We start from the raw sequence: 27296 nt of genomic DNA on the forward strand, positions 1-27296 counted from the left end.
GTTAGGTATTAACAAGAATAAAGAATGCATGAAATAAAAAAAGTCATAATCCTGGGTTCTGCTACATTGATTTTTCACTTTAAAAAACTCTCATGTGTTGTCAATGTTATAGGAGTACTGTTTTAAGGAAATGTTCAGCTGCAGGTCAACCCCTAAGTTCTGTTTTGGTGGGAAAAAAAGGCTATTTAAAACATATTTCTACATAATATACCAACATTTTATAGGACCTCCACAGATGAATAGTTTCTATAACCTTCTTTGACTCATTTAGGGGTTTTAATCCCAAATAGCATATATTAATGTTGACAACATAACAGTACATGTAATACCTTATAGAAGCCTTCTAGTTTGACACAATGAATAATGGTCATTCTTAATCTTGACATTGTGTGCATTATGATTGATGTGACGCATCGCTTTCAGAGGGCTTTACAATCTGTTCAGTGTAAGACAGCTCTGACGTTCAACCCTTGATTACAGTGAAGGGAAAAACTCCCCCCAAAAAGCCATGATGCTTCACCTTTGGTGGCCCACTGTTGGCTGAGTCAGTGCTTTAGGGAGAGGTTGGCATGACAGTAGTCCTTATTTTACAAAATATCTAAAAATGACTAATAAAGACACAGAATCCACTAAGATGCACTGGTTGAAAATGCTTTAATTCACTCATATAAGCACCCACACATGATCAAATACAGATGATAAATTGGCATAAGTAGGCACAAACAGAGCTGTCAGTTCTCTGGGTAGAAGTAGGCACACAGTATACCTGGAAAATAAGCCCCTGGTGCTGGACAGTGTTATAAGTAGTGCTCATACAGCAGAACGCTGTGTTCCTCAACACTCTCCACATTAGGAAGAAATGCTGCTGAAATCAATTTACTCATCAAATGAAATACAGTTCAAACAATGCACCATTAAAATCCAGCACAGGGGGTCTAAAGATCTAAGCAGGAAACCTATTGTTAGAAGTCTTTCTATGATAAACATCTCCTCTGTAATCATCTATCCATTCATATATCTATTCAACAGTCAAACCAACTGTGTGTTTCCCCGAAATATAGTTACTTGTTTCCCAGCAAGAGCAGAGGAAGACTCCCGTGTTTTAACATAAGTAAACTATGAGATCATTCAGGTTTCCCTCTGATTTAACCTTTAATAGTCACCTACACATCAGCCATGTCTCCTTTAACGTTCCTTGGAGTTCTTAAACAAGGAGAACTAAGAACATCACCTGGGTCTCCTCTGCCCACTGCGCCTGGCACCAAACCTCTTTTTAAATCCTCCAATCCTCCCTCATAATCCGTCCATCCCTCCCAATTTCTTCTCTTTCTCCCCTCCCACCCTCCTCGGCCCCACCCTCTGCTGGGCTCAGCGTTCAGCTGCTGACCACGCGTCCTGCCCAGGTCTCGTGTTTGGTTCCCGGCTTGAGGTGGGTTATGGTCACCTCCACGGCCTGGACCTTCTCGTGCTTGGGAGGGATGGAGCAGAGTTTGTAGGTCACCTCATCGCCTTCCATCGGCACGTACTCGCCCTCGATGCTGGAGGAGACGGAAAGAAAGGAACAGATTAGAAGGTTACAAATGATGAAACAGTAGAATTCTTCTGCTTTACTCTACAAGCAGATACTTGCAGCCAAATTGGTTCCTGTTTCCAAAGTCAAAGTCAAAGCAAATTTAGCTTTGCAAGGCAAAATCATCATGCATTGTGGTTCAGTTGCTAATATTTTCACACAGGGTTATGGTATTTATAGAAAATTGGTCGCTTTGCCAAATTTTTGAGTGACAGAACTGAGTATCGTTTTTTTCTTAAAAATAAATAACTGGAGATCTTAAAAAAATAAATCAAAAAACAAACAACCCAGAGGGTTGTTTAACAAAACTTACTGAGGCCTCTTCTAACCAACTGGAGGAGAAAATATTTTGTTGTGCATGATGAAAAAGATTTTTAACGGTAACGTGACGTGGCAGAAGGTTTGCAAATCCAGCTGCCTTGTGAGGTAAACTTAGGGGCTCAACTTATGAAACATAAATAGGATATTTTTACATCCAGATGGTTAGAGGAGCCTTCTATGATACTTGAAATAACTTCAAAACGGCAGTGAGTGTTATTAAACCTCCCTCTTGATCTTTCAAAGTAGATGGACATTTAATGTCCAGAAATTCTCAGTTACTGTTAAGTGCAGAACAACTTCAATGAAATTCCCCCAGAAACAGAATAGTACTTACAATATTACCCAATATTATATATAATATTACAAAAACAACATTTCTACAGCTTTTTTGGATTTAACTCGCTTAGTGTGGACGTACTGTAACCCTTTAAACACAGACACAGACACAGACACAGACACAGACAGCTTCCTTTTGGTCAGTTGAGAGGATACTCTTGAAGGAAGGAAGAGAGAAACAGAGACTTTGTGAACTATTTTATTGCATCCTGTTTTACAGTACTTTTTAATTCATTTTGCTGGTGTGTTTTTTATGTGTTTAAGTGTATGTGTGTGTGTGTGTGTGTGTGTGTGTGTGTGTGTGTGTGTGTGTGTGTGTGTGTGTGTACACTGCTGACGCCTCTGCATTTTAAATCTGTGGGTGATTACAAAGGCACCATGGTGAAGGTCATCAGATATTCTGCTGTCCTCCTACACAATGGCAGCTACCATTCCTGTGAGTGTGTGTGTGTGTGTGTGTGTTGACACAGTTTGTTGTCAGTGATTAAAACCAAAGCGGCCCTTGCACTCATCACAACAGAGACAATGAGGACACAAACACACACACACACACACACACACCCTCAAGTTTAACCACAGAACAGTCTCAATGAACCACTGTGTGTGTGTGTGTGTGTGTGTGTGCTGTGTGTGTGTGTGTGTGTGTGTGTGTGTGTGTGTGTGTGTGTGTGTGTGCATGTGTGTACATAAACATACAGTCAACACAGATTGTTGTTGCCAGAAACTTTTCAGAATAAGGTCCTCTTTCTCTCCGTATGTTGAGGGCTCTTTGGTGGCAATGCAGGAACACACAACTATACACTTGCCACATGACACAGACTCCCCATGAAGCTTACACACATCATCCTATTCACAAGCACACACTTACTCTGAGATGTGGACAAAGATGTCTTTGCCCCCGTCGGCTGGCGTGATGAAGCCATGTCCTTTGGAGCGGGAAAAACATTTACACACGCCATGAAACGACGGACCCTCTGATGCACGAGCCGTCCTGCACACACACACACACACACAGATATAGATGGAGAGATGGAAAAAGAAGAGGGTGGGAGAATAAAAAAGTGAGTGATGAAGAGTGTTCAATTATGTCAGTGTATCAACCCAACACTGTCATCCACTGGTTACTTAAAATAGATCAAATTAAATGCTGAATCAGCATTCACACTAATCAGTCAAACATTTGCAGTCACATGACAGTTTACAAGACAAAACCTGTTGGTCCTCTGAGGCAACTAAACACAACATTGACTGATGCCTTTTAACACATCCAGGACAGCTTTAGCATTCATCTGGAGCTGTGTTTCTGGCTACAGGCACATTTAAGTCCTATTAAAACTCAGATTAAACCTGTATATACAACAAAGTATTGAAAATCCTGCGAGAGTCAGTGCAATACAACACAAAACAAGTACCACTTTATCATTCCTGGTATTACTATGACAGCCAGAGGGTTAGCTTCTCTAAAAAAAAACCAACTCGGCTTTTTCAGCGTGGTGGATGAAATATCGTTTTTTCTGACCGAGTGTATTGTCAACTTAAGCGTCTGTGGGGACTGAATTTTGCTGACTTCTTTACTTTGTACCTGGGTGTGCACATCCTAATTTCTGCTTAGAAGCAGCGATAACTGCTCCCAAAGAAAGTGTCCTGCACTTCTTAGAAGTTCCCACACATGCAGCAGTGGCATTTGGTTGTGTGTTTACACACAAGTTTTTAATTAGAGTACACTCTCTGACAAGATCTGCCATGTGTATATCTGAACCAGGGATCAAACGATATATTGTTTTCAGTAATCAAGAACACTGTCACCCATATTAGGAAGTGATTTACTGTACATATGCAGTAAAAATAAAAATCTTAGTGTCAAAATGTACAATTTCCTAAAGTTCTGTACTTAAGTCAAATTTTTAGGTACTTAAGATATTTGAGTATTTCCAGTGTCTGCTATTTACACTTCTACATTTATTTCATAACTTTAGTTACTGGTTACTTTGCAGACTCAGATTATTCATTGTTGATAGGCTATTACTGGTGATGTGTAACCAGTAAAATACTGTCCTAACATTACAGTCGCTTCAGCGGACTTTTTCATCCCATGTGATTCTATAGTGTGTACGCGCACATGTGTGTATGTGTGTGTGTTTGTTCTCACGCTGAGCAAGTCCTGGTTCTGCGTGTGGGCAGAGGGCTGGGGATGAGGTAGCCTCTCATGGGGGAAGGCGAGCGGTCTCTGTGTCTGCAGGGTGGAGGATGCAGGGACTCTGATGGGACACAAACCAGCGTATTACATCATAAAGAATAACACATGGGAAAGGACTATTTACAAATCAAAGGACTAAACAGAGGGGTAGAGAACACATTAAAAAGCTGGAGAAATGTATGCAAAATTCATGAAATAGATAGTGACTTGGTATATTTCAGAGAATCGATGGGAACCCCAATTCAAACCAAACAGACGGGATGACATACTGCATGTATGGGCATCAAAGGATTAAAAACATTTTCACAAATGCTGGCTAACAATATATATAACAATATAAAAAGTCTCAAGATATAATTTCTGTAAATATCTACAGATAAGGACCTATCTCTCAAAATGTTTTAAAAAATCAAACCACTAGAGAAGTCCACCCTTTAATTAGCTTTTTGATTAAAAAACCATAACATAGCAACTAAAAACTCTCTCTCAAAAATATATAAAGCCCTTGAAAGTGATGGCTTTGTGATGACAATAATAGCATTCATCAAAAATAGTTAGTTAATCGATACACTTAACGCATTTTCAAACATGCAGGGCCATACACATACGCACAGGTGTGGCCATGTATAGATGAAAATGTAAATATAGTTTTGGATTTTGCTTTGTTTTTACCGTTTTCAACGTTTTTTCTTGTTCATTTTGCTTTTTGTATCACTGGGTATATAAAATATGAACGAAAAGAAAAAAGAAATGCATCTAAACACAAAAGATACCTTGTGGCTGTACTGAAATATGAACTTAGTGCAATAAAAGTATAGAAAAAAGACACATGGCAGTATGGTACATCGCTGTATTATTCCATACTTCTACTACAACACTTCCAGGTAACAATGTGAGACAGACAGACTTTGTTTTATTTCATCAATTAAAGATATATCACTATATACAATGTATTATAACATAATATTCTGTAGTTTTCCTTTGTTCTACTCCTTATTGCTGCTATTCTCCTCTGTTGCCCTGGGGACAGTACAGACCTTCTCTTATAAACATGGACATGATCTCTCACGAATTGAGGTCTGTGTGGTGTCTAAGAACTTTTATCCTTGTTTAATGTCATTACTTTTCCCATGAATAGAATCTCAACAGAATCGTGCTTTGACAAATATGTCAGTAAGTTAAAGATGTCTATACTGTATGTTTTGCCTCGGCTAAAGAACTTGTGTGGGAAGAGCAGAGAACAAGGTGATTAAGTAAGGTAAGTTGAACAGTCAAGGTGAAACTGGCAGCAGAAGACACTTATCTTGCTACTTGCTGCTCCCAGAAGTGGTTGTTAAATATATCAGCAATTCAACTTGTATATGTCAGTTTAAGGCATTACCCCTAAAAGCTGCATTACAAAATGGCTAGAATCTCCTTGGTTTATGTATAGCTGAGGGTGTACATCAAGTAACTCAGGTGAAGACCCCTGAGATAATAATGTGACTTCCATCAGGGTTAATTTTCCCTGCATTTTTCGCGTCTTTAGCAGTCACAATAGGGGGTGGATGAGACGAGGGGTATTTTGTTTGTTGCAATCTGTAACCTTACAGCTAGAGGCTGAAAAACAAGTCTTTACCTGTTGACAATGGAGAACGTGGGGATCCAGCAGAGTTCAGCGGAGGGGTCACCGGTCGTGACTCTTGGATTGGCGTTGCGTGAGATGACATCATCGAAGAGGTGGAGTCTAAGGGTGGGGAGGAAGGAGGGGGTGGGGTCACTCAAGCGGTGAAGCAGAGGATGTTAAGCACCTGGGGAGAGGAGGACAGGAGGAGATTGAGAGAGTATTTTAATTGATTGTAGTGACGTGCACACTTCTAACCAACATTCCATGCTTAATGCTTTAAAAACATTTATTTTCAGTCTCTTAAAAAAAGCGTCATCTTTACCTCACTTTTGCAACACAACAACCCAACCTAAAGACACACTAAACCAGTGACCTGCAGGTGGCATTCTCCAAACCTATGTTACCATGGCAACGCCATTTTGAGGACAGGCTGACGGTGCTACAACCTGACAAGGACAGAGTAGAGTCCCTCATTCACCTCAGCCCAGGGTCTTACATCATTAGTCATTACATCACAGGTCAACCAATCAGGGAAATGCAGAAAAGAAAACTTCCAATGATTTTGACTTTCCATTACTGGTACACTCTTCAAAGAAAGCGACGGAGAAAAAAAGGTTACAGGAAACATTGCCAGTGGCCCCAGGAGCAGGGACTCTCATTAGTATTTCTATAGTAGCTGACAGAAGTGGGGGGAACAGAGTTTCCATTTTCCAGGTTTTCAAAAACAGGATTTAAGATGATTACAGGTACAAGGCTTGTGACTTACAGACCGTTTAAAACATGGAAAAAAGCTGTATGTCCCCGATAACTCCCTGTAGCTGATGACTGTTCTTACAACAGAAATGCAAAGCTGCTCTAATAAATATATCTTAACAATGGATCAATGACTATGTGCAAAATGAAAGGGGTCGTTCACAGTCACAAATCCAAAGCAAATGATAACAGAACTCTGAAGTTCTTCTCATCTCGACAGAGCATTTTATCTTTTCGCTCATTGTTTTGGTTATCGCAAACTCTGCTCTCAGCAAACTCATTGCCAGCTGCAACAGCAGCATTTTCAGTGAATACAATTGTGATAAACTCAGTAAACACTACCTGCCCAGCACCAAACAGCAGACAGGCTATGTAATTACAGTAGCTGGTGAAGAGAGTGGAGCATTTAACACCTATAGACCTATGTTTTATTGAAGACCATCTTAGTTTTCCAAGGCTACATATACTCGCTTTTATAACGAAGGGTGGTGGTGGTAAGCTCACCCATGTTTTACAGTCTCCAGTCTGATCTCCAGCGCACAGCTGATTGGTACATGGTTTGTTTACATAATGCAACAGAATGCATATGTATCAGACTCATTGTGGACAGAGAGCGTTTGACATTGCGTCAAATCTGACGCTCGCATGCAGTTAGGACATGGTGTAGAGTTAAATTATACTTTTGGATGAAAACAAGCTAAACCTAGATGGGGAACAAATATTATACCCGCTCAACATTACCATATTAGCAATTTAATTGTGAGCATGTTAGCATGCTGACCTAGCCTCACAGAGTTGCTAACATGTTTGTGGACTGATCATTGTGACACATCTGTTACTTCCTGTCGCTGCCAGTTGACAGACAGAAAAGCAGCCCTGAGAGGAAAACAATCGGCCAGGCATGATTCAGTATTGACAAAATAGAGCTAAGACAGATCAGGGCTTTGTGTGTTTGTTGTGATGGGTCATCATGTCTGTGGAATCGGGTACTGAGCGAGGACGAATAAAAGAAGGGAAAGAAAGGAGGGAAACAAGCACTGACGTCTTTCACCGGGACAGATGATAAATGATGACAAAAACTGCAGCACCGTGCTGACAGATGTTGACAGAGTCTGCGTTTCACTGATGTGTGCTTATCTAGAGCAGGTCTCCTATCTCGTTATGTTTTTATTTATCAAGCTTAGCATACATTCATACAGCTACACACATTGGCAACACAAGCCTTAATACATTTTACAGTTTTGAACCACAGTAGAGAGCAGAGCTGATCTATCTTAACTCAATAGACACAAGGTTAATGTGATCACAGCCTCTCTGGACAGCAAGCTTCCTGCTGGGGGAAGGCAGGGTTATAACAGAGGATTCATACACACACATTCTCACATGCATACACAACCAAAATATATACTCATCAATCACTTATTTACATTGTGGCGTGTTCAATCCCTTAAATAATGGGGACAAAAATCAACTCAAAACCCACTTGTGAATGATTGTTTTTATGATTTGCACGCAGCTAAATTTAAGAGATCAAAATGAACGAAATAAAAATCATTAGCAGGCGTGGGGAGAAAATCTGCTGTTGAGAACAACAACAGTGAAGGAGGAAGGGTCTTTGTAAGAAGCACAGATGGGGGAGGAGGATGAAACGGAAAAGTGGCAGATAAGCAGGAGATAATGCCTGAGGGAGGCTCAGAAAATATGATAACGTCAGTACAGATATAGCCTGTGAAGTCTCACTCTTTTCATGCTACCTTAAAGGAACATAATGATGATTCGCCATGCTTTGGCTGCCTAACTATTCAGAACATTGTACTTAACATTCCTGCTGACCCTTTTTCCAATAGCATATTGTAACTTTTCAGAGTTTCTACCTTTCAGGTAGCAGCTGCTTTCAGTTTATCCCTCAACGGTATGAATACCAAGTTGAGACTTGCCTGAGTTTGGTAATCGATCACTGTGCACATGTAATTGCATTTGTATTTAAGTTGCTGTTGTGATGCAGGGAAAAATTGGCAAACCATGCTTGGTGGTGCATCCAAGGATTTGGTCAATGAAAGAAGTTGTGCACTCAGAATCTCATCAAAATCAAACACCCAGAAAACAAGGAAAAAACTAACAATTATTTTGATTCTAAATGAATCTGTAGATTATTCACTCAATTCATTGATTAATCATTTTGTCTATTTAACAGCTGAAAAAAAAAGTTATAATTTCCTAGAGCTCAAGGTGCTACCTTTAAATGTCTTGAAGGCAGTCAAAGAAAAAAAGCAATTCTTCACATTTGAGAATCAGAATATTACAGAATGTTAGGAATTGTTGCTTAAAACAGACATTTCAGCAGGTGCATAATTTAATTTCCATAGGTTTACATACTTTAATGCTCAAAAAACACATCAGTTTCTAATACGTTCCCCCTCTGTCTGAAACGCTCTGTTGTAGCTCCTGTCTCTTAAAGGTCCCCCATCCAGAATACCCAGTCTGCTCTGATTGGTCAGCTCACACACACCTGAGCCAGCACTGCTAACATCAACAGAGCAGTAGCGCTAATTTAATTCTTACGTTGACGTAGGGATGTCAAAAAGTCACAGAATTATAGGCGAGACAACTGACGAGGCGTTTCAGAAAGCAGTGTTTTCTGTGGGAGAGAGGAGCTTCTGTTGGTGTCTTTCACAGGCACAAGAACATTTATAAAACACTGAAGGAAAAAAAGCACGATAGGCAAAGAAATAATTAAAACAATTAATGGATTATAAAAATAGTTAATTTTCTGCCAATCCACCAATCAATTAATCAACTCAGGGGTCTTCAACGTTTTTTAAGTCAAGGACCCTTTAGCTGATAGAGAGACAGAGCAGGGGCTCCTTACCAAGGGCAGATATTTCTCTTCACTGTTGGGAGGACAATAAACAACTCCTGAAGAGGACACCCCTGAATGTTTTTAAGGACTTCCTGGGAAATTTTCTAGCCCTGTTTGTTGCGACAAAACCAGGTGTTTTTACCGAGACCTCAGGACATCTACAGCTGCGTTTGTGGCGACTGAAACAGGGAGCTATTTTAAGCAACAACAGTGTGTTTTTATAACCCAAACCAAGTGTTTTTTGTGCTTAAACCTACAACTTTGTGATGAGAAAAATAGCACCTTTCTTTAAAGTTAACTTTTCCAAAATATCAACTTACTATGGTCTGCCAGCACCATGCTGAGAGACGCTCCAAAGAGACAGCTGTGTGAGGTGCAGGTTGATTGGCAATGGACCAAACCACTATGAGCCATATGAAGGGGGGGAAGTAATCTTTAGAAACGTAGAAACTCATCGTTCCACATCTTTAATTAGCGTTTTAGCGCAGTGTTTTCATTGCATATTATTATATACTTTCAAATGATATGTTTACACTGATAAAGGTTATTGAGGGGGATAAATCTATCTTTTTCCTGGAAGGGGGTGGGGTCCGAATCCCCCTGTCTCCCCTGTGCTTTCTGCCTATTCCCCTTACTACATATCTTGTAAAAAATGATGTTGCTTAAACTAGGCTTACAAAAACATGTAGGGTGGCTTATAGAGCCATGTACAAACAAATCAGCATCATTTGTAGCATGGCGCACACACACAAACACACACACAGACAATATACATGCATTTCATCGTTCTCCCTCTCACGTGCAGCACTGGACTAAACCTGTGTTCGATGGAATTTTCCATGATAGTTCTCCCCAACCAACACGCCACCCAGAGACCCTGCTGATACAGCAAATACCAGCCCAGTGGTGCACACACACACACTCACACACGATCATGCGCACCTGCATATAGACTTGCATGCATTAGCTCTCAGGCCAACACACACACATGCACATGCACGGCTTTGCTGAGACAAACATTACCCATGTGATGAGGCCATTATACTGTATGGCCACACAGGTCATGAATCAATGCAGACTTCGCTGGTTTAGAGTTTCACTCTGGAGTTCTCTACAAGATTAAATACATTCATCTAAAGCTGTATTCACAGAGGAGGAATACAAAGAGCTAGTCCTCGACGTTTCCATATAAGTAATTGTAATGTATGTGTTGGTGCTTTGTATTATGGATTTATGAAACAGTGATGTGACGGTTAGTGACCAACCTACTGCCAGTTTATAAAATTTAGATTTCTTGTCCTTAACACAAAGATTTGTGCAGCAAGAAGCAGTTACAGTAGATTTTAATCAAATACAAAGTAGTGTACAACAGTCACAAAAACAAAAAGCTAGAGTGTTAGATAAGACTGATACCACTCTCATGTCTGTTAAGTAAATGTAAAGTTAATTAGCTTAGCATAAAGACTGGAAACGGGGAAACAGCAAGACGGATTTGTCCTCCTACCAGCATTTATATCTAATGTTATATCTCTGTCATTTCATACAGACAAAAACAAAGTGTAAGAGGTTGTAGTATGACAGGGAATCATGTGACTATAACTTGGTCAGGAGCAGTAACTTCCTTTGGACTGAGCCAGGCTACTTCTTTCCCCCTATCTTCAGTCTATATGCTAAGCTCAGCTAACCTACTGCTGGATGTAGCCATTTTTTTGCCGCACAGACATGACAGTGCTATTATCAGTCTACTCGCAGCAAACTTATAACACATCCATTCCCACTGTCAAGTTAGCAAAACCACAGTGAGCTGTTGGGCAGACTGTGGTACGTCAAACGTCAAACAATTCAACAAGGCTTGAACGGTCGAGGTTGCTCAATTCAACAGAATAAAAGCACAACTATACTAAAATGTAGTCAATTATGCAGCTCAAAAACAAGATTGTTTTATTCCTCTTTAGAGATTTTTAAACATTGTTATCCGTTTGATTTTGTATATCGGTGCACCGTCCACTGGTTGTGGTTTTATTCAACTCACAGAAACCTTTAATGGCGACATTCAGCCACTTGACAGTTAAGTAATAATAGTAATAAAAAAAAGAGTAATAAATCTCTCACATGTTCACTCAGTTCCTTGTTCAGACAGGAGATAATGTCAAAAAGGAAGAGATGACACAACGGCAACATATGGAAAGAGAGAACTCACTATGAACTAACACAGATTTCAGAGAGTGAGACAGCACTCCTGTAATGACATGTTGGAAGAGTTTATAGTGGAAGGGAGGTTATAACTCTGAGATATCCACAATAACAACAACAGTGGTGGATGATGTCATTGGGATCACTTTCAGAGTGATTTGATAAGAAACACTGACAGCCAATGAAAATCCATCTGAATTCACAGGGTGTCATGTTCACAACTTATTAAACTCCTATATAATGTCATATTAGGCTGCAAGTTAATCATTTAACCTGAGACATGTCGCCAAACAGTTTATGGCACCAAACAGGGTCTCTAAAGTTTGTTTTGTCTTTACTGATAAATGATGATGAAATGAATGACCAGGATAAATGATGTTGACTTATAAGAAAGTATGAATAAAATTTGTCTTCAATAGAGTGCCTTCATCTTCTAAGAATTATGTAAATCCATATCCTTCTTATTTTCTTTTGTTTGTCTATACAACATACAGCAACAGGTCATAAGTATTCATTTTCCTAAGTAGTCTGTGCTTGGCATCAACGTTAACAGAATGTTACCGTTCACCAAAGAGGATGCTCACATCACTATCGTTATAGTTATTGTTCTAAGTATGGATAACCCCTAAGGCCATCGTTTTTTTTAAAACAGACCTGTGTTACAAACTTGAGGTGTGGGGTTTGAAAGGCCAAGGCATTTACCAGGCAGACAAAGTTTAATGGAAGCTTAGATGCATCCATGTGGCATTATCTGAGCTTGACCCATTAGTGGGACTTAAAGACGGGATATCTCAGCCTCTACTGCTTTGATTTTTACCAATCCTTTTTTAGTCTGTCTCTTGTGAGTCTCTGTGGTTCTCCAATTTCAAAAAACCAAAAAAAACTGCAGCATTGGAGAAGAATTAAATGATGGGATGTTTCCCATCATTTAACACTTTCGTGTCTCACTGAGGTAATTGTTTTCAGGTGTGTTTCCCTATCTACTTAAGTTGTTTAGGAGAAATTTTCTTTTCTTTTTTTTTAACTTCCTCCCAACTTTCCATCTGCTTGAGAGTGTATGGATAATACTTTTACTATAAATACATTATTTGTGAGATCTGTTCAGGACTGGAACATGTTTAGGGCAATCCTAGATGCTACACTTGAGGATAATGAAGGATTTATTGGATTTGGATAAGTTTGCACTCGAGCAACCACAGCCAAAATTGCTATCTGATATGCTTAGCACTTAGTATTTCCAATTCAGTGGTTACTTTGTCCTCATCTTCAAATTTAGGTGTTTTGCTGGTTTGAGTTTTACTTTGCATTTTTTTTCATTTATTTGTGTGGCTCCATGTTTCTGATAAAAGAATTCTAAAGTACTTAAGATTTTGACCTCCGCACAAAAAAGTATGGTCTTAAATTAGATTTAATATTCCAGCTTTCTTTTTCATTTTGATGTAAGGGACTATGTCCAATATTGTTAACTATTAACACTATTAAAAATACATGTTCATGTATTGCAAAAGAGTAAACTCAAAGCTTTTTCTTCACATTTGCATTTTCAGCTTTATATTGACGTTCTCAAATATTAGTGTAACAGTAGCCTACAGTGATAAGTCTTTATGATGATAGGTCAATGTTTAACGTTAATGTTTATGTAAGTAAAGGAAGTAGATAAAACGCAAAAACATGAAATGAAGAGTTGATAATGTGGCCAAACAGACGATACATTGTTTAAAAGCAAGACATTACCAGTAGCTTTACAGCAGGACACCAAAGGAGGGTGTTCAAAATGAGGAAGCTACCCAGTACAAAGTACCAGCTGTGGTCCAGAATAGTACTCATTCAGTTTCACTGATGCAGGCATGACTTCTCCATTTATTCCTCTTCTAATAATCTCTGGACTTGTTGGTAAGTCAGCTAAGTCTTAATAAGAAAACTATGCATAAATTATAGTCAGGTTTATAATTGAGAGAATATTGATAGCACTGATGTAATAAAAAACCATCAATATTAATTATTAATAATGTCTCACCAATTCAGTTATGTCATAATACTTACTTGTAACAGATGTGTTGTATAGTTATGTGACTGATTAACCTGTAACTGATGTTTAAGTGATATATACAATATATACAATTTGAAGGCACCACTATGAATTAAATGTCTGTTCTTGTTTTGTCAGGAATTCAGTGTGACATTAAAACAGTGAGTAAAGTGTCAGTCAAGGCCGGAGGCTCAATCTCTATCCCATGTCTCTATGAGCCACACTACAGAGACCATGTGAAATACTTGTGTAGAAGAAAGAGTTGGGTCTTCTGCGTCATTGAAGTTAAAACAAACCGTCCAGATAATTCAGGAAAATTTTCAATCGCCGATGACAAAAACCAAAGAGTTTTCAATGTGACTATTAATGATCTGAGAGAGGGGAACGCTGGTTACTGGTGGTGTGCTGTGGATAATGGATGGAGTGATTTCGGACAAAGTTTTCAGCTCTCAGTCACCACAGGTAAAATCCACTAAATGTTTTAAACACATTTGAAATCCTTGTCAGATTTTCCCTCATATGACTCAGGTACCATGCTTAATTTGTATGGTGCTTTTTTTTCAAGATGAGCCAAATCTGTACGTGGACCAGCAGGAAGTTGAAGCATTTGAAGGAGGAAGTGTGACTGTCATTTGTTACTATAAACATCAGGGCAAACAAACAGGATGGTGCAGGCTGGGATTTAACCCCAGCTGTGTGAGAGATCAGACTGGATCAATTAATGGTACAACAGTGACCATCAATTCCAGTGTCCCACAAGTTTTCAATGTGACCATGAGTGACCTGAGGACAGAGAGCAGTGGCTGGTATTGGTGCACCAATGGAGACTTTCAGATCCCAGTGAATGTAACTGTTCACGAATCAACCTCAACTACTACAACAGCAACTACAACAGCAACTACAATGATCCCCAGTGCAGCAAGTAAGATACAAAACATTTACTTTTGTCATAGATTAGCAACCTATTATAAAAATGAAAGTCTTTAAGTGCAGCATATGATATATTAATGTCAAACATTGAAAATGTGTGATTTACAGTATAATAATTCAGCAATACAGAGCATAAAAATACCTTGATAGAAATTTGCAATGTGGATTAACATGACTGTTTACATTTATTTACAGGTACACTTCCAACCACTATCCAGCACTCCTCCCTGCTTACCAGTACAGAGCCACATACAGCTCAGGCCACAAACTCCACCATAAATGGCTCAGGTGAAGAGAGTGTGCAAGATGAACACAGGGGGTGTGTACTCTTTATTTTATTTCACTTTGTTACAGGGTTCATATGTGATTTAAATTATATTCTGCATATTATTCTCTCTCAACCCTTTGTCCCTCTTAATACAGCACAACTGATAAGCTGTATCCTTTATGCAATTTCTAGGAAGTTCATTCATTTCATCAGTCAGATGGTTTTGTTGCAGTGATGCACACAGTTCTCTTTTAGTCAAACTCTATATTACATGTGTCTGTATTTAATAGGTTTTTGTCTTATAAATTAAACTAATGGAAGAAGAATGTATGCACAAGTCAATTTTCAATAAAATGCGCCTCTTATGCTTATTTATCTTCTAGTTCCACTCAGATGATGATTCTCATCACAACCCTCATTGTACCGCTGTTGCTTGTTCCTGCCATCTTTCTGGGATGGTGGATGATAAGACGTAGTAAGTCTGTTGAAAGCTGCTTTAACAAATGTATTCATGAGTGAAATATCTGTTATTTTAAAAATATCTAATATGTGTTTTAGGTAAGACCAAACCTGGGGGGTCCGACATCACTGCGGTAAGATAAAGCCATGTACTTCCCATTATTATGTTTTGGTATTAATATAAGGTCACTGTTATCACTGGTATATTTCCTCTTTGCTTGGAGAATAACAAAACATTTCACAATTTGTCCAAATTTGGACTACTCATACAGCAAATAAAGTAAACAGCAGTTGTTCGCAGGCATGCTCATTCCCAGGCAGCCTCAACTGCATGTAGCATGAGAGGTGAAACCCAGTGCAATATAAGTATGTGTGTGTGTGTGAACAGCTGGAGACAAAGAAATGTGTGTTATGAAAATACTACAGAGTCACCGTCTTTGTTAACAGTGACAATATAATATACAGCACAACCACGTTAAAAACTTTTGCAGTGGCAGTTTTGAAATGATAAAAATAAAATAAAATCCCCATCAACTGTAAAAAAAAAAAAATTACATTGATGATATTCCTTCTGTGCTGCTTTTAACAGCTCTGTCACACATTATTCACCATGTGTTGTGCAAACGTAGACTAGCTATTGTCTTTGTACTTTTTTCAATGGAACATAAAAAGGTTAGTCAAATTTTGTTTACTGTTTTACACTGCCTCACAATTTTTTGGGAATCGGGCCTGTATATAGATCTACATGCATTTGAGCGGCAGTCCTGCCAGTGATAGTCCAGCTGTATTCAAATTAGCTACTGTAAATGATTGTGCTGTTAGACAAGTAAAAATTGTAACATAACGTAATACATAATGAGATTAATGTCAAATTTCAAATTCACTCATCATAGGGTTCACAAACTGGGAGTGAACCTGATGTGCACTACTCCACCATTGTTCATAATCAGCATGTGGCAGCCCAGAAGAAGGTAAACTATACGAGAAAAACTATTTTTGTTTAAGAAAAAGAGAAACGGTTTCTGAAAACACATTTGCCGAAATGTGTCTTTGTTTGTCCTTATCCAGGAGGACCGTACACCTGAAGAGAGTGTGACATACAGTACCATCGTCATGAAGGACAATGTTCAACAAATGGTATGTGATTAATCTTAAACTCATATCAGCATCTCAATCATCAGTTAACAAGTCAATTAAATTGTTGTTAGTCCATAATGATTCAGCATTCTTCTTTCTTTCTGTTCTTGTTTTCTCTCTTTAGACTGAACCGGCAGACGGTAGTGTGATCTACAGCACAATAGTTACAAAATAAAAAGCTGACTGAACTCATTCTGATGTATGTTTTATGCATAGTGTCTTTCTGTCATTTTGAATAAATCAATTTATCCTGCAGTCCGCATCAGAGATGTTCAATTTTGGTGACTCTCTGACATTGGTGTTATTTTGTACAAATTTGCAAACGAACAGTTTATCTAATGATGAAATAATAAGATGAAAATCTTCTTTTTTTCCCCCACAAGCACATGCTTTAAAGTCAAGAATTCAGGAAATGCACCTTGGTGCTATGTTTAGACAAAGGTGTGTTGAGGGGAAGTTGTTAGCGTGGCTTTGACACATACATGCAGCACTATTAAAAGTGTCTGATGGTGCAAGAACAACAGTTAAAATGTGAACCAGAAGTGGCATTCTGGCTAAAGTGGTTGACATCTTGCCATTTAAGGCTACAGTATAATGATTCATGGAGCACTTTAATTCATTTAACAGGATCCTTTGTATTTTGCTACTAACGGTATATCTGATCATCTCATTGTTTATTAATATTCTCCAGTAGATCTAATGTTCGATCCAGGATTGTTTTATAATATTTGGCATAATCAAGGGCTGGCACATTCAACTATTGCATCAAATAAATGAAAAATAATTAAGCTATTTTTGGGGGTAAAAAATGTGACAAATTTGTGTTTTTTCACAACAAAGTGCCATCTGTCTTCAGGCAAATAAAAGCTGAAATTGAAATACTTACCCATAACCAAAAGTATTTTACAGATTTTTAAATTTAAAAAAAAAAAGTCATTAATGTGTTCATTAAGTGCTTTGTAACTCAGGTTTCATATAGCTTTACTTGCTTACTATGTACAATGGTCCAATCATCAATACAAAATGCAGCTCTATGACTGTGTGCTTTGCCATCGAACCAAATGAACTGCCTTAAAAAGAATGAGGAGGAGAGTTTTAACAGTTGCTCTTGCTTGTTCAGTAAAACAGGAAGTAGATAATAAGACAATGCATTGGTGTTGCGTGCTCATTTGTCAAACGCTGTGCTCTCTCGGCGACATGGCTGTTCATCTCAGAATTCTTTTTATCCTCCCGGGACTCACAGGTCAGTCACAGGTGTCCTTTTATTTGTACAGATGCTTAGTCTTATTGTCATGTCAGATGAACAAAGCATGAGTAATTAAATATACATGAATATATTCTGAATATATAATGTCATTCAGATGAGTGGGATGAGTGACAGCATAGACAATACTGTCTACTCCAAAACAATAAACATAATTTTCAGTGGGCAGGTAATATAAAAGAAGAATATTGTTTGCTATATCTGCAGTAAATGCTGTTTTTGTTTGTTTGTTGCAGGAATTCACAGCAAAACTAAAGTCAGTAAAGTGTCAGTTAAGGCTGGAGGTTCAATCTCTATCCCATGTCTCTATGGCCAGAACTACATAAACAATGTGAAATACTTATGTAAAGGGGAGTCTTGGTTCCGCTCAAACGCAGTTAAAACAAACGGACCAAGTTCAGTAAAGTTTTCAATCTCCGATGACAAAAACCAAAGAATCTTCACTGTGACTATAAACGCTTTGACTTATCAGGACACTGGTGGTTACTGGTGTGCTGTGGAGATTAAGAGGTCGGGAGGTCTTTTTCAACTTACTGTTCTTTGTTGTTCTTGTTCTTTCTCGTTGAATGTTTGTTATGTTATGTTCATGTTTATGGTCATGTTTACGTCTATGTACTCCGTGTGCGAAAAAACCCAAAGCGAATTCCTTGTATTTCATATACTTGGCCAAAAAAGCTGATTCTGATTCTGATTCTGAGATCATAGAAAGTATTTTCGCCTGTTAGTCACCAGAGGTAAGAACCCTTTAGACATCGTTATTCAAATCTTGTCACACATTCACTGAGGAGGGTTGATTGTTTGCTCTGGAGACTGATTATAAGGCTACCCACATTTTTCAGCTGAATCCTTTTCCCCTTAAAGTGCAACTCTCGCCAAAATGCAACCTAGGCTTTTTTTGTGAATGTACCCCAGTCAAACCTTCGTGTAAAAGCATAATCACGACGAAAAAGCCACTTTAAAAAAGATTTACCGTAGTTTCGTTTTCGGGTCAAAATCATTTTCAATTGCGTATTAGGGGCAGCTGTATGGTAGCATCAAAATCGCTATTTTTAAAACCCTAAGAAGATTCGACACAACATGAAACTTTGCTTGTAGTATCACCGGGGTCTCTACACTTGAACACGAGCATTGAGAATTGATGCGTCGATCCCCAATGTAACATGGAGCTTTCTCCTCCATGTTACGCCGCACTCGGGGATCGACGCATCTCAACTGGCAGGACGGCGACGAGCGGAGCAAGCTAAAGCTAACGTGAGTTGTTCAAAAACTTTATTTTTAGGAAGCTCTGTGTACACAAACAATGTTCTCAATGCTCGTGTTCATGTGTAGAGACCCTGGTGATACTATGAGCAAAGTTTCATGGTGTGTCGAGTCTTCTTAGTGTTTTAAAAAAAGCGATTTTGATGCTACCATACAGCTGCCCCTAGCACGCAATTGAAAATGATTTTGACCCGAAAACTAAAATACAGTACATCTTACAAGTGGCTTTTTCGTCGTAATTATGCTTTTACACGAAGGTTTGACTGGGGTACATTCACAAAAAAAGCCTAGGTTGCATTTTGGTGAGAGTTACACTTTAAGATACACCAGCTCTTTATGTGGATCATCAGGAGATTAACGGATTTGTTGGAGAAGAAATAACCATCAAGTGTTACCATCGTTACCCTGGAGAAATGAAGTGGTGTGGGCGGGGCGGCTCCTGTGTGACGAGGTCGTCTTGATCAATAGAGGTCAATAGAGTGACCACTGACACCAATGTTTTCACTGTGACTATGAGTGGACTGAAAAAAGAGAGCAGCAGCTGGTATTTGTGTAACCAAGGAGATTTCCAGATGCCAGTGCATATAACTGTCACTGACAAACCTACAACTACTAAGTACTACAATTAAAAAAGTATGAAATATCAGTTTATGAATATTTGTCAGGTGCAGCCATTTGGTAAATGATGTGATTTAACACAGAAGAGAAAAAAGGAAAAAAATAATTGTTATTTTACTTATTGTTGTTTTGTTTTGGATTAAAGCCACTGTTGCAGCAACAACACTCTTAACCACCACTCCTGATCTTGAGAATCCCACCACTGGTGTTACAGACAAAGAAACTACCACAGTTCAGGGTGAACAGCAAGGGTGAAGTATGAAGAGAACTGCAGCCATTTTGTGGTCAAATTAAACAAAAGTTGAAAAAGAAACCTCCATATGTATTGTTTATATAATAACTGGTTTCTATAAGATGGTTTGGAGTAGCATCTAGTAATAAGGATTATGAACAGAATCTGCATCATAATGTAGTATATGCATGGTGTGTTTTTAAATATTTATTTATGCTGCAGTGATTCAACTGACCTAATGAGCCTCATCATCCTTTCGATCTTCACTGTACTCGTCACCTTGTTCATCTGGTTTATGTTGACAAAGTGCAGTAAGTCTTGTTAAATCAATTTTGTACCAAATATCTTTGTCATTTTTAAATGTTTATTTTTTAATACAGACTATTGTGCATTTAGAGTAACAGGAGTTTTTACTGTTTCACTTTTAGAGCAGGCCAAAGCAGCAGCACCAGCCTTGACAATGGTAAGACACGGTTACCTTTTTCCACACATTTTTCATAGGGATCGATTTTTTTTACAAGTTAATGTTGTTATATTGTCAGTGAAATTTAGTTGAAACTGCAGAGATATAAAAAAAACAATGTAAAATGTGTTACATTTTCAGAGAATCTTCTCTCTTTAAGGCTTAAAATAAAGGTAGATTTTTTTTCTATTAGATAAATCACGTCTCAAATATGCAATTTTGTCTTTATAGATTTTTGTTATTTAGAAAAAATAACAGCAACCACTATTTGACTATTATGATCCAAACAGTAGTTAAAAGTCAAAGTCAAGATGTTTATCATTGAATGTCAGGCCATGTCACCTACAAAAAGCATAAAATCATATTGCACAATACAAGTACTCAAGAGGTACACTCAAATATAAAATCTTATTTCACCATTCACAATGGCAGCTACATACAACCCTGATTCAGATGAGTTAGGAGGCTGCGTAAAACATAAAATGAATACTGGAATACTCTCTGAAGTCGGATTTTGGACGCACCTCACAACGCACAAGCTCAAAATCCAAAATGGCTGCCCCACTTATCAACAGTTGTGAAAGCTGTAGAATATACTGAGGACTTCTGCCTTATTTGTATGTGTCTCATTAAATCAGTCTTATGCACAGTACTGTCTAACGGACATCTATGGACATGTTGCTTTGGTGTTTGTATGAGCAAAAGACTGTGTTATTCGTGGTTATCCACTAATATTACCAACAATGGCTAACCTGGTATTCTGACTGCTCCAGAGCAGGGTTAGCCCTCAGTTTGTGGGGTTATCAGCTGAAAATCAACTTGACATGGGTCTAAGGTCTAAAGTAAACTGAGTAGTCACTCAGCATTCAAGAATATTCACATTAGCTGCGTGCTTCAACGGACATTTAATATGTAAGAATGCAGTGTGAATTGTATAGGCCTGGGCTTAAGTTAACCCTGGATTAACATTTGCCTTCCACATTTGTGTGTGATAACTCTGATAACTTTTTGACTTGATAAATGTTGTCAAGTCAAGTCAATTTTATTTGTATGGCCCAAAATCACAAATCACATTGCCTCAGAGGTTTTACAATCTGTACAGGGTCAACACTTAGCCCAGGGCTACAGAGTGTAAAACGCCCTTTGGTTGTAAAATGACTTAAAATTAATCAAAAACAGAGCGTGATCATCTCATTCATAACAGTCTCTCCTTCCTCATGCAGACTTCATATACTGAGAGCCATGTGGATGTGGTGTATAGCTCTGTGGTTTAAGAAGCCAAAACGTGCCCGAAAAATAAATATCAAGAAACCCAGTCCCACACTGATTGTCACATTTTGTTTAGAAGGTTTTTTTTTGTAGATGTTGCCTTTTAGTCTTTTTGTCACTTTTTCCCCAAATTTTAAATTTATTTTTGTTTATTCTTGACTTAAAGTAATTTTAATCTTTTTTTCCCCCCTGCAGGTTAAAGCAAATGATGAGAATGTTATATACAGCACATTAGCTTCGCACCAGCACAGCATTCAGCCATGTCTCCTCTGTTTTTCTGTCTATTTTGACGAGTTTTTTACATGATAGTGTCGTAATGTGTTATCTGTTGTCATTATTTGGTTATGCAGTAACCTCTCTCTGCTTTGTTTTACACCTCATCCCCACAGTTTCCTTTTGCATTTGAAAGAAGCATTGCCCTGTTTGCTTGTCTATCATTGACAACAATGACAACAAGCTGTCTAACTGTTTGGTTTACTGTTGTAGTATGTATAACACTTAAAAGTCTCATTAAGTTTGCATATGTTTTGCATTTATAAAGAGGTGTATGTATATGTTATAAAGTCATACAAATCTCCATTGGTCAGTCTTGTCCTCACTTCATGACATTTTTATTGTCAGAAAAAGCTGGATGTTTCTGTGGAGCCAAATAGTGCATATATCTGCTGCTTTGTGAAGGTTCTTGTAGAGTTCTGGATCTACCAGGTGCCAGAAATGTTAATGTTGTTAAGTCCAGCCAAGATTTGCAGCGAAATCTCATCTACGGCTATTGTTTTTCTGTGAAGGGGTTGGCAATTAATGACACACAGTGTGTCAATGGTTATTGATCATGAGGGGAAGTGAAATCCTTCTACAGTCAACACAAATAAAAACATTGGCAACAGATTAAACACTGAGAGAGACTGCTGCTCTACACTGCAGTATCACACATCATTTCACAATTGTTGTAAAATAGGGTATAAACAGACTTGGTGTGAAAAACATCTGTAAATACCAACACCAACGAGTCTAACTCGGGACCTTTGTTGCATTTCTCACTCATTTTCTGTTCACTCTCTACTATCTGTGATAAAGACACAAAAAGCCCCTCAGAACATTTATATTTGAATATTACTGTCATCTCTCAAATTAAGTGTTAATATCGGAGAAATGCACATATGGACACAAAGAGCTTGATTCCCTAACCCTACCTGGTTAGTTCATGACACAGCATCAGCAATTACCCATTACATGTCTTTAATTTACCTCATCTATCTCTAATCAGTCCATAAGTTTGTTCTACAAAATGTCAGAAAATGGCGAAAACATTTTTTTTTTTAGTCTCTGTAGCTAGGTCATCCAGTCATGGTGATGTCTCCTTTGTTAAGCAGGTGAAAAGCATGAAGTGGGTGGGGGCGTTTAACAGCTGCAGGCAGGTTATTGAGGACATAGAATGAGAGACATGGCCATTATGAACACTGAAGGCAGAAAGCTGTAACCTTACACAGAGACAGCCTATTATATTGAAGTCTTTGTGTGCTTGGAAGTCAGTGTGGGTGGGCGGTCGTGTGTATAGTCCTGTGTATGTGTGCCCAAGGCCAAATGTGATATGTGTGTGTGTGACAAGAGATGGTCCTGATCCTACAATTTGATGACTCACCCACGATATGCGTCAATGCAGTATCTTCAATTCAAATTTCAATCATGCACACATTCATGAGGGCCAAATGTGATTCACACCAACAGCCTCCTTACACGAGGAGCTCTAGTGTCACGTATATTTGCATGTACCATACCAGATAACTTGCATCAAACGCTTTCAAAATTTAAAATCAGTTACAGTAGTGATTGACTGTATGTTTTACCTACTGTGAATGGGATGTGTTGTGAGATGCGTCACCAGATTACATCATACACTAATCTGTGTTGTGATCCTCACGCCTGTTTAGATTAGAGTGTACTAACATGCTCACCACGATGAGGCTTTGTGCAGATGCTAAGCAGGTATATTGTTTATCGTTCATCATCGTCGTTTAGCGTGTTAGCCTGATTACATTAGCATGAACTTTTCAAAGCATTTCAAAAGTGTCTTATCTTTGTGTTCTATGAATCATTCACATTTCCAGGTTATACCCCCACCCATCGTTTTTGAGGGCCTCAGGACAGAGTCACAGGGGGTAGTGGTTGATATCTCCCCCTATGAAATGGACCAACCCTGTAGGACTCTCATCGGTTGACCACTATGGCTTTTTCAGGGCCGATACCGATATTGATTATGAGAAATCAAGGAGACTGAAAACCGATATTTGGAACTGATATTCATTTGCAGTAGAAATTAAATGTTTTGTGTCACAATTTCAAACAACCGCTGATGAAATAAACCAAAATACAATTTTGAGGTATTTTATTCGAGTATTTCCATTTTCTGCAACTATATACATCCTCTCCACAACATTTAGATTATTTTATTGTTTATAGGCTTGGAATAGAATTGTGACGTGTTACCAATTAGATATTTTTTTATGGGTTGGACAATGTGTGAGAGGATGTTGCATCAGAGCCAAAGCAGAACATTTTAAAATTAGTTCATTTTGTCGGCAACTGATACCGATAAGCGGAAAGTGCTGAATATTGGCCACGATAATAAGCCAGGGCCGATAATTGTCTACCCCTAATCAAAGTAATCGATGGCATTTATGTAAACAGATAGAACCAGACCTCCATATTCCATATGCTGTCTTCAGCTGAGCTGATTTCTCTTGTGTTACTGTGGCAATCCTGGTGTTATCACAATGCCATTTGCAATTTATCTGATGGAGATAGAAAATCATCATTACTTGAACACTAGCGGTAACCAAAAATGTTTGGGGGGGATGCAACATTGAAATATGTCAAAATGAAGGACTGTCATGCACAAATCAGCCGTAAAAATCTAATATAAGCTAGCTGCCTAGTAAGCTACTGAGAAATCGTTAAGCTAATAGGGATTGTTTATGCTATTGTTATAAAGAAATGGACCATAATACATTGAAAAGACATTTTGAGGGCCATGTAACCCACAACACTTCTCCCTACCTCTTTTTTCCACAAGAAAAATTAATGAAGACATGAATGTGCAAAACAGAGGGGTAGGGGCAAGGGGTGTATTGGGACTGGGCCTAAGTTTATGGATGAGGATGAGTCATACCATTAAAAAAAAAAAATCAAAAGAGATGACTCACATGAACAGATGATTTATTCATTAGGGGTGCTTCTTCTAAAACTCTTTGATCAAACCATATTTACCTGATGTTTTGTTGTTAACCTTCGAGTTCATGGAAATTAAACTGCATTCAACTGCATTGTTACAAGCATTAGATACTTTCCCATAATAACTGTAGTACAAGAATGACAATTTGATACAATGAAGTCCTCCGTTTTCCTCCCTCTCCTCAGGGTGTTTACACCCAAATCTGATGGCCACCTCTTCCTGAAACAGCAGGAAGAAGGAAGCAGCCAAGTTTCCTCCAGTGATTTTCCAGAGAAGGGAAATGCTTTAGCTGCTGGGTTTGTCACTTTCCATTTTTTCACTTATCAGCACAGTCAGCAGTTGGAGCAGCAGCAGTGGCTATGACATACAGCTCATAGAGGCAATTAAGCTACTTTAATACCATTAGCACCCAATTGCCACTTTGCATCAAAAATCACACTTTCTCTGAGTCAGAACTCAGTCAAATCTAAAACACATTACATCAGTGTGACTAACACTTGTAGGATAACTCAGTCCACCATGAAGAAAGTGTTTTCAAGTTTTTCATTCACAATCAAAGTAATCCGGTCACAATTCTCCGTACATTCAAGGGTAAATTGCCAACAGGAGCTGCTAATAGCTAACTGAGCATACCTTATGATAGTGCCAATTTGCCAAAATGTAAACAAAAACAGGACTCAAGTTGTAGACTACAGCTTAACTCACTGAATCCATGGCAAAATTATACTTCCTGTTTACATCCCCAAAGGCATTATGAGAACTGTAGTTTCACAACTTTCAACATAATATGCCTCAAAAGTAATATAGGTTGTAAAGGGGATTTTACAGAATTTAAAAACCCTGGTATCTTAAAGCCCCTGAAAACTTCAAACTCTCAAAGGGTAACTCCACCAATTTTACACTTTAAAGTGTCTTAACCGGTTGGGGAGTATTACTGCATATTTGAAAAAAGCAGTATAAAGGAAGCTGCATGTAAACATACTTTAATGTGTATAATTGGTGGAGTTACTCTTTTATTACATCTCTATAACATGAATAAATGAGCAACAACCATAGTTAAAGTCAGAAAAAGACACCCATGGGAATTATCTTTTAAGCATTTAACTCTCAAAAATTCAGCTTATCTGCTTTTCCAGGACTGTATGGGTGTGGTTTGATCAGTGACCTGAAAACAAATGCAAACTACCAGACAACTGTCATCACATTATGGTTAAAATTCAAAATCCTGATTGGAAGTCTGTGGCACCACATTTTTCCAACTGAACCCCGCCAAATTCAAATCATGCAACTACAGAAATCTCACATACAAAAAAAAACACAAGGTAAAGCAAAACCAAAAGAAGCATATTCAAAACTCAAAGCTGGTTGCGAAAAGCTTTTTAAGACTGGTCTTAATATACACGTTTTTTTTCCCCCTAATATCTATAACAACAAAATCAAAACATAGTTTCATGAATGAAAACCTTCCTAGGACTATAGGCTCTATTTTTATTCTGTTCCTTGTCTCGTCTCTTTTTCAATGGACTTCTGCTTGTGAAATTTAAGAAACTGTTAGGATGTGAAATGATATCTTACTGGATTAATGCAGCATTTTATGGTGAAACTGAGGCTGTGGTGAGTCGTTACAGAGCCATTAACCACTGTGTATGCTGTATCAAACAAAGAAGACACTCTGAGGCAAAGTATTATGCCTTCAATTAGACCTCTGAGTCTGAGAATTACGAGAAAATAGCATCTCCTGGCCCACATATGCTGCCATCTCATCAATGAGTAAGTTTTAATGCAGTGAATTTGTTGAAATTAACTGTTCAGTGAACACATTTTCCCGTTACCACTCACATCTCCAGCACCTGCTTTTTCAGTTTACCAGAAGTGAGAGAATTTAGGCAGAAATCTAACAAACAATGAGAAATTGCTTTTTGAAATTAGTCTTTCAAGAAAAAGCAGACGCTGCACTCAAATCTCAATATATTTCATTATTATTATTATATTGCTAGTACTTCGCTGATGATGTTTTGGACAAATAAAAATGTTTGTAGCTGTATATATGTGACTGAATATGTCACAATGCCTAAATTTAGCCTGTAAGTCATAACAAAATATAAGAACACTGTCCAACCACTAGAGTGAACAGGTATCACTTTATATGGGACCGCATATTGAGATGATGACCTACATTTTGATTGGCTATAGTTTTCAAAAGTTAAACCCCCTGACACTTTTAACACCCTTTCCTAAAATCTTTATCCAATGGCTGTGAAGAAAAAACAGGGAAGGCTGTCATCATGGGGATGTGTTTAGT

General features: G+C 38.3%; 1 protein-coding gene and 1 pseudogene across 1 annotated transcript in view; one reads left to right on the forward strand and one right to left on the reverse strand.

Annotated features, from left to right (window-relative positions):
• Positions 1 to 637: 637 nt before the first annotated feature.
• The window catches only part of carhsp1 (calcium regulated heat stable protein 1), a 36330-nt gene continuing 9671 nt past the window's right edge, over positions 638 to 27296 (reverse strand). The window contains exons 2-5 of the mRNA XM_073494371.1: positions 6043 to 6214; positions 4377 to 4485; positions 3096 to 3218; positions 638 to 1538 (exon numbers count right to left, since the gene is read on the reverse strand). Coding sequence (XP_073350472.1) covers positions 1376 to 1538; positions 3096 to 3218; positions 4377 to 4485; positions 6043 to 6136 — 489 coding nt within the window. The 5' untranslated portion in view covers positions 6137 to 6214 and the 3' untranslated portion in view covers positions 638 to 1375. The remainder of the gene's footprint in view (positions 1539 to 3095; positions 3219 to 4376; positions 4486 to 6042; positions 6215 to 27296) is intronic.
• LOC141019217 (polymeric immunoglobulin receptor-like) lies at positions 17857 to 19812 on the forward strand (annotated as a pseudogene).

This window comes from Pagrus major, chromosome 23 (genome assembly GCF_040436345.1).
Source record: "Pagrus major chromosome 23, Pma_NU_1.0".
NCBI classification, from domain to species: Eukaryota; Metazoa; Chordata; class Actinopteri; order Spariformes; family Sparidae; genus Pagrus; species Pagrus major.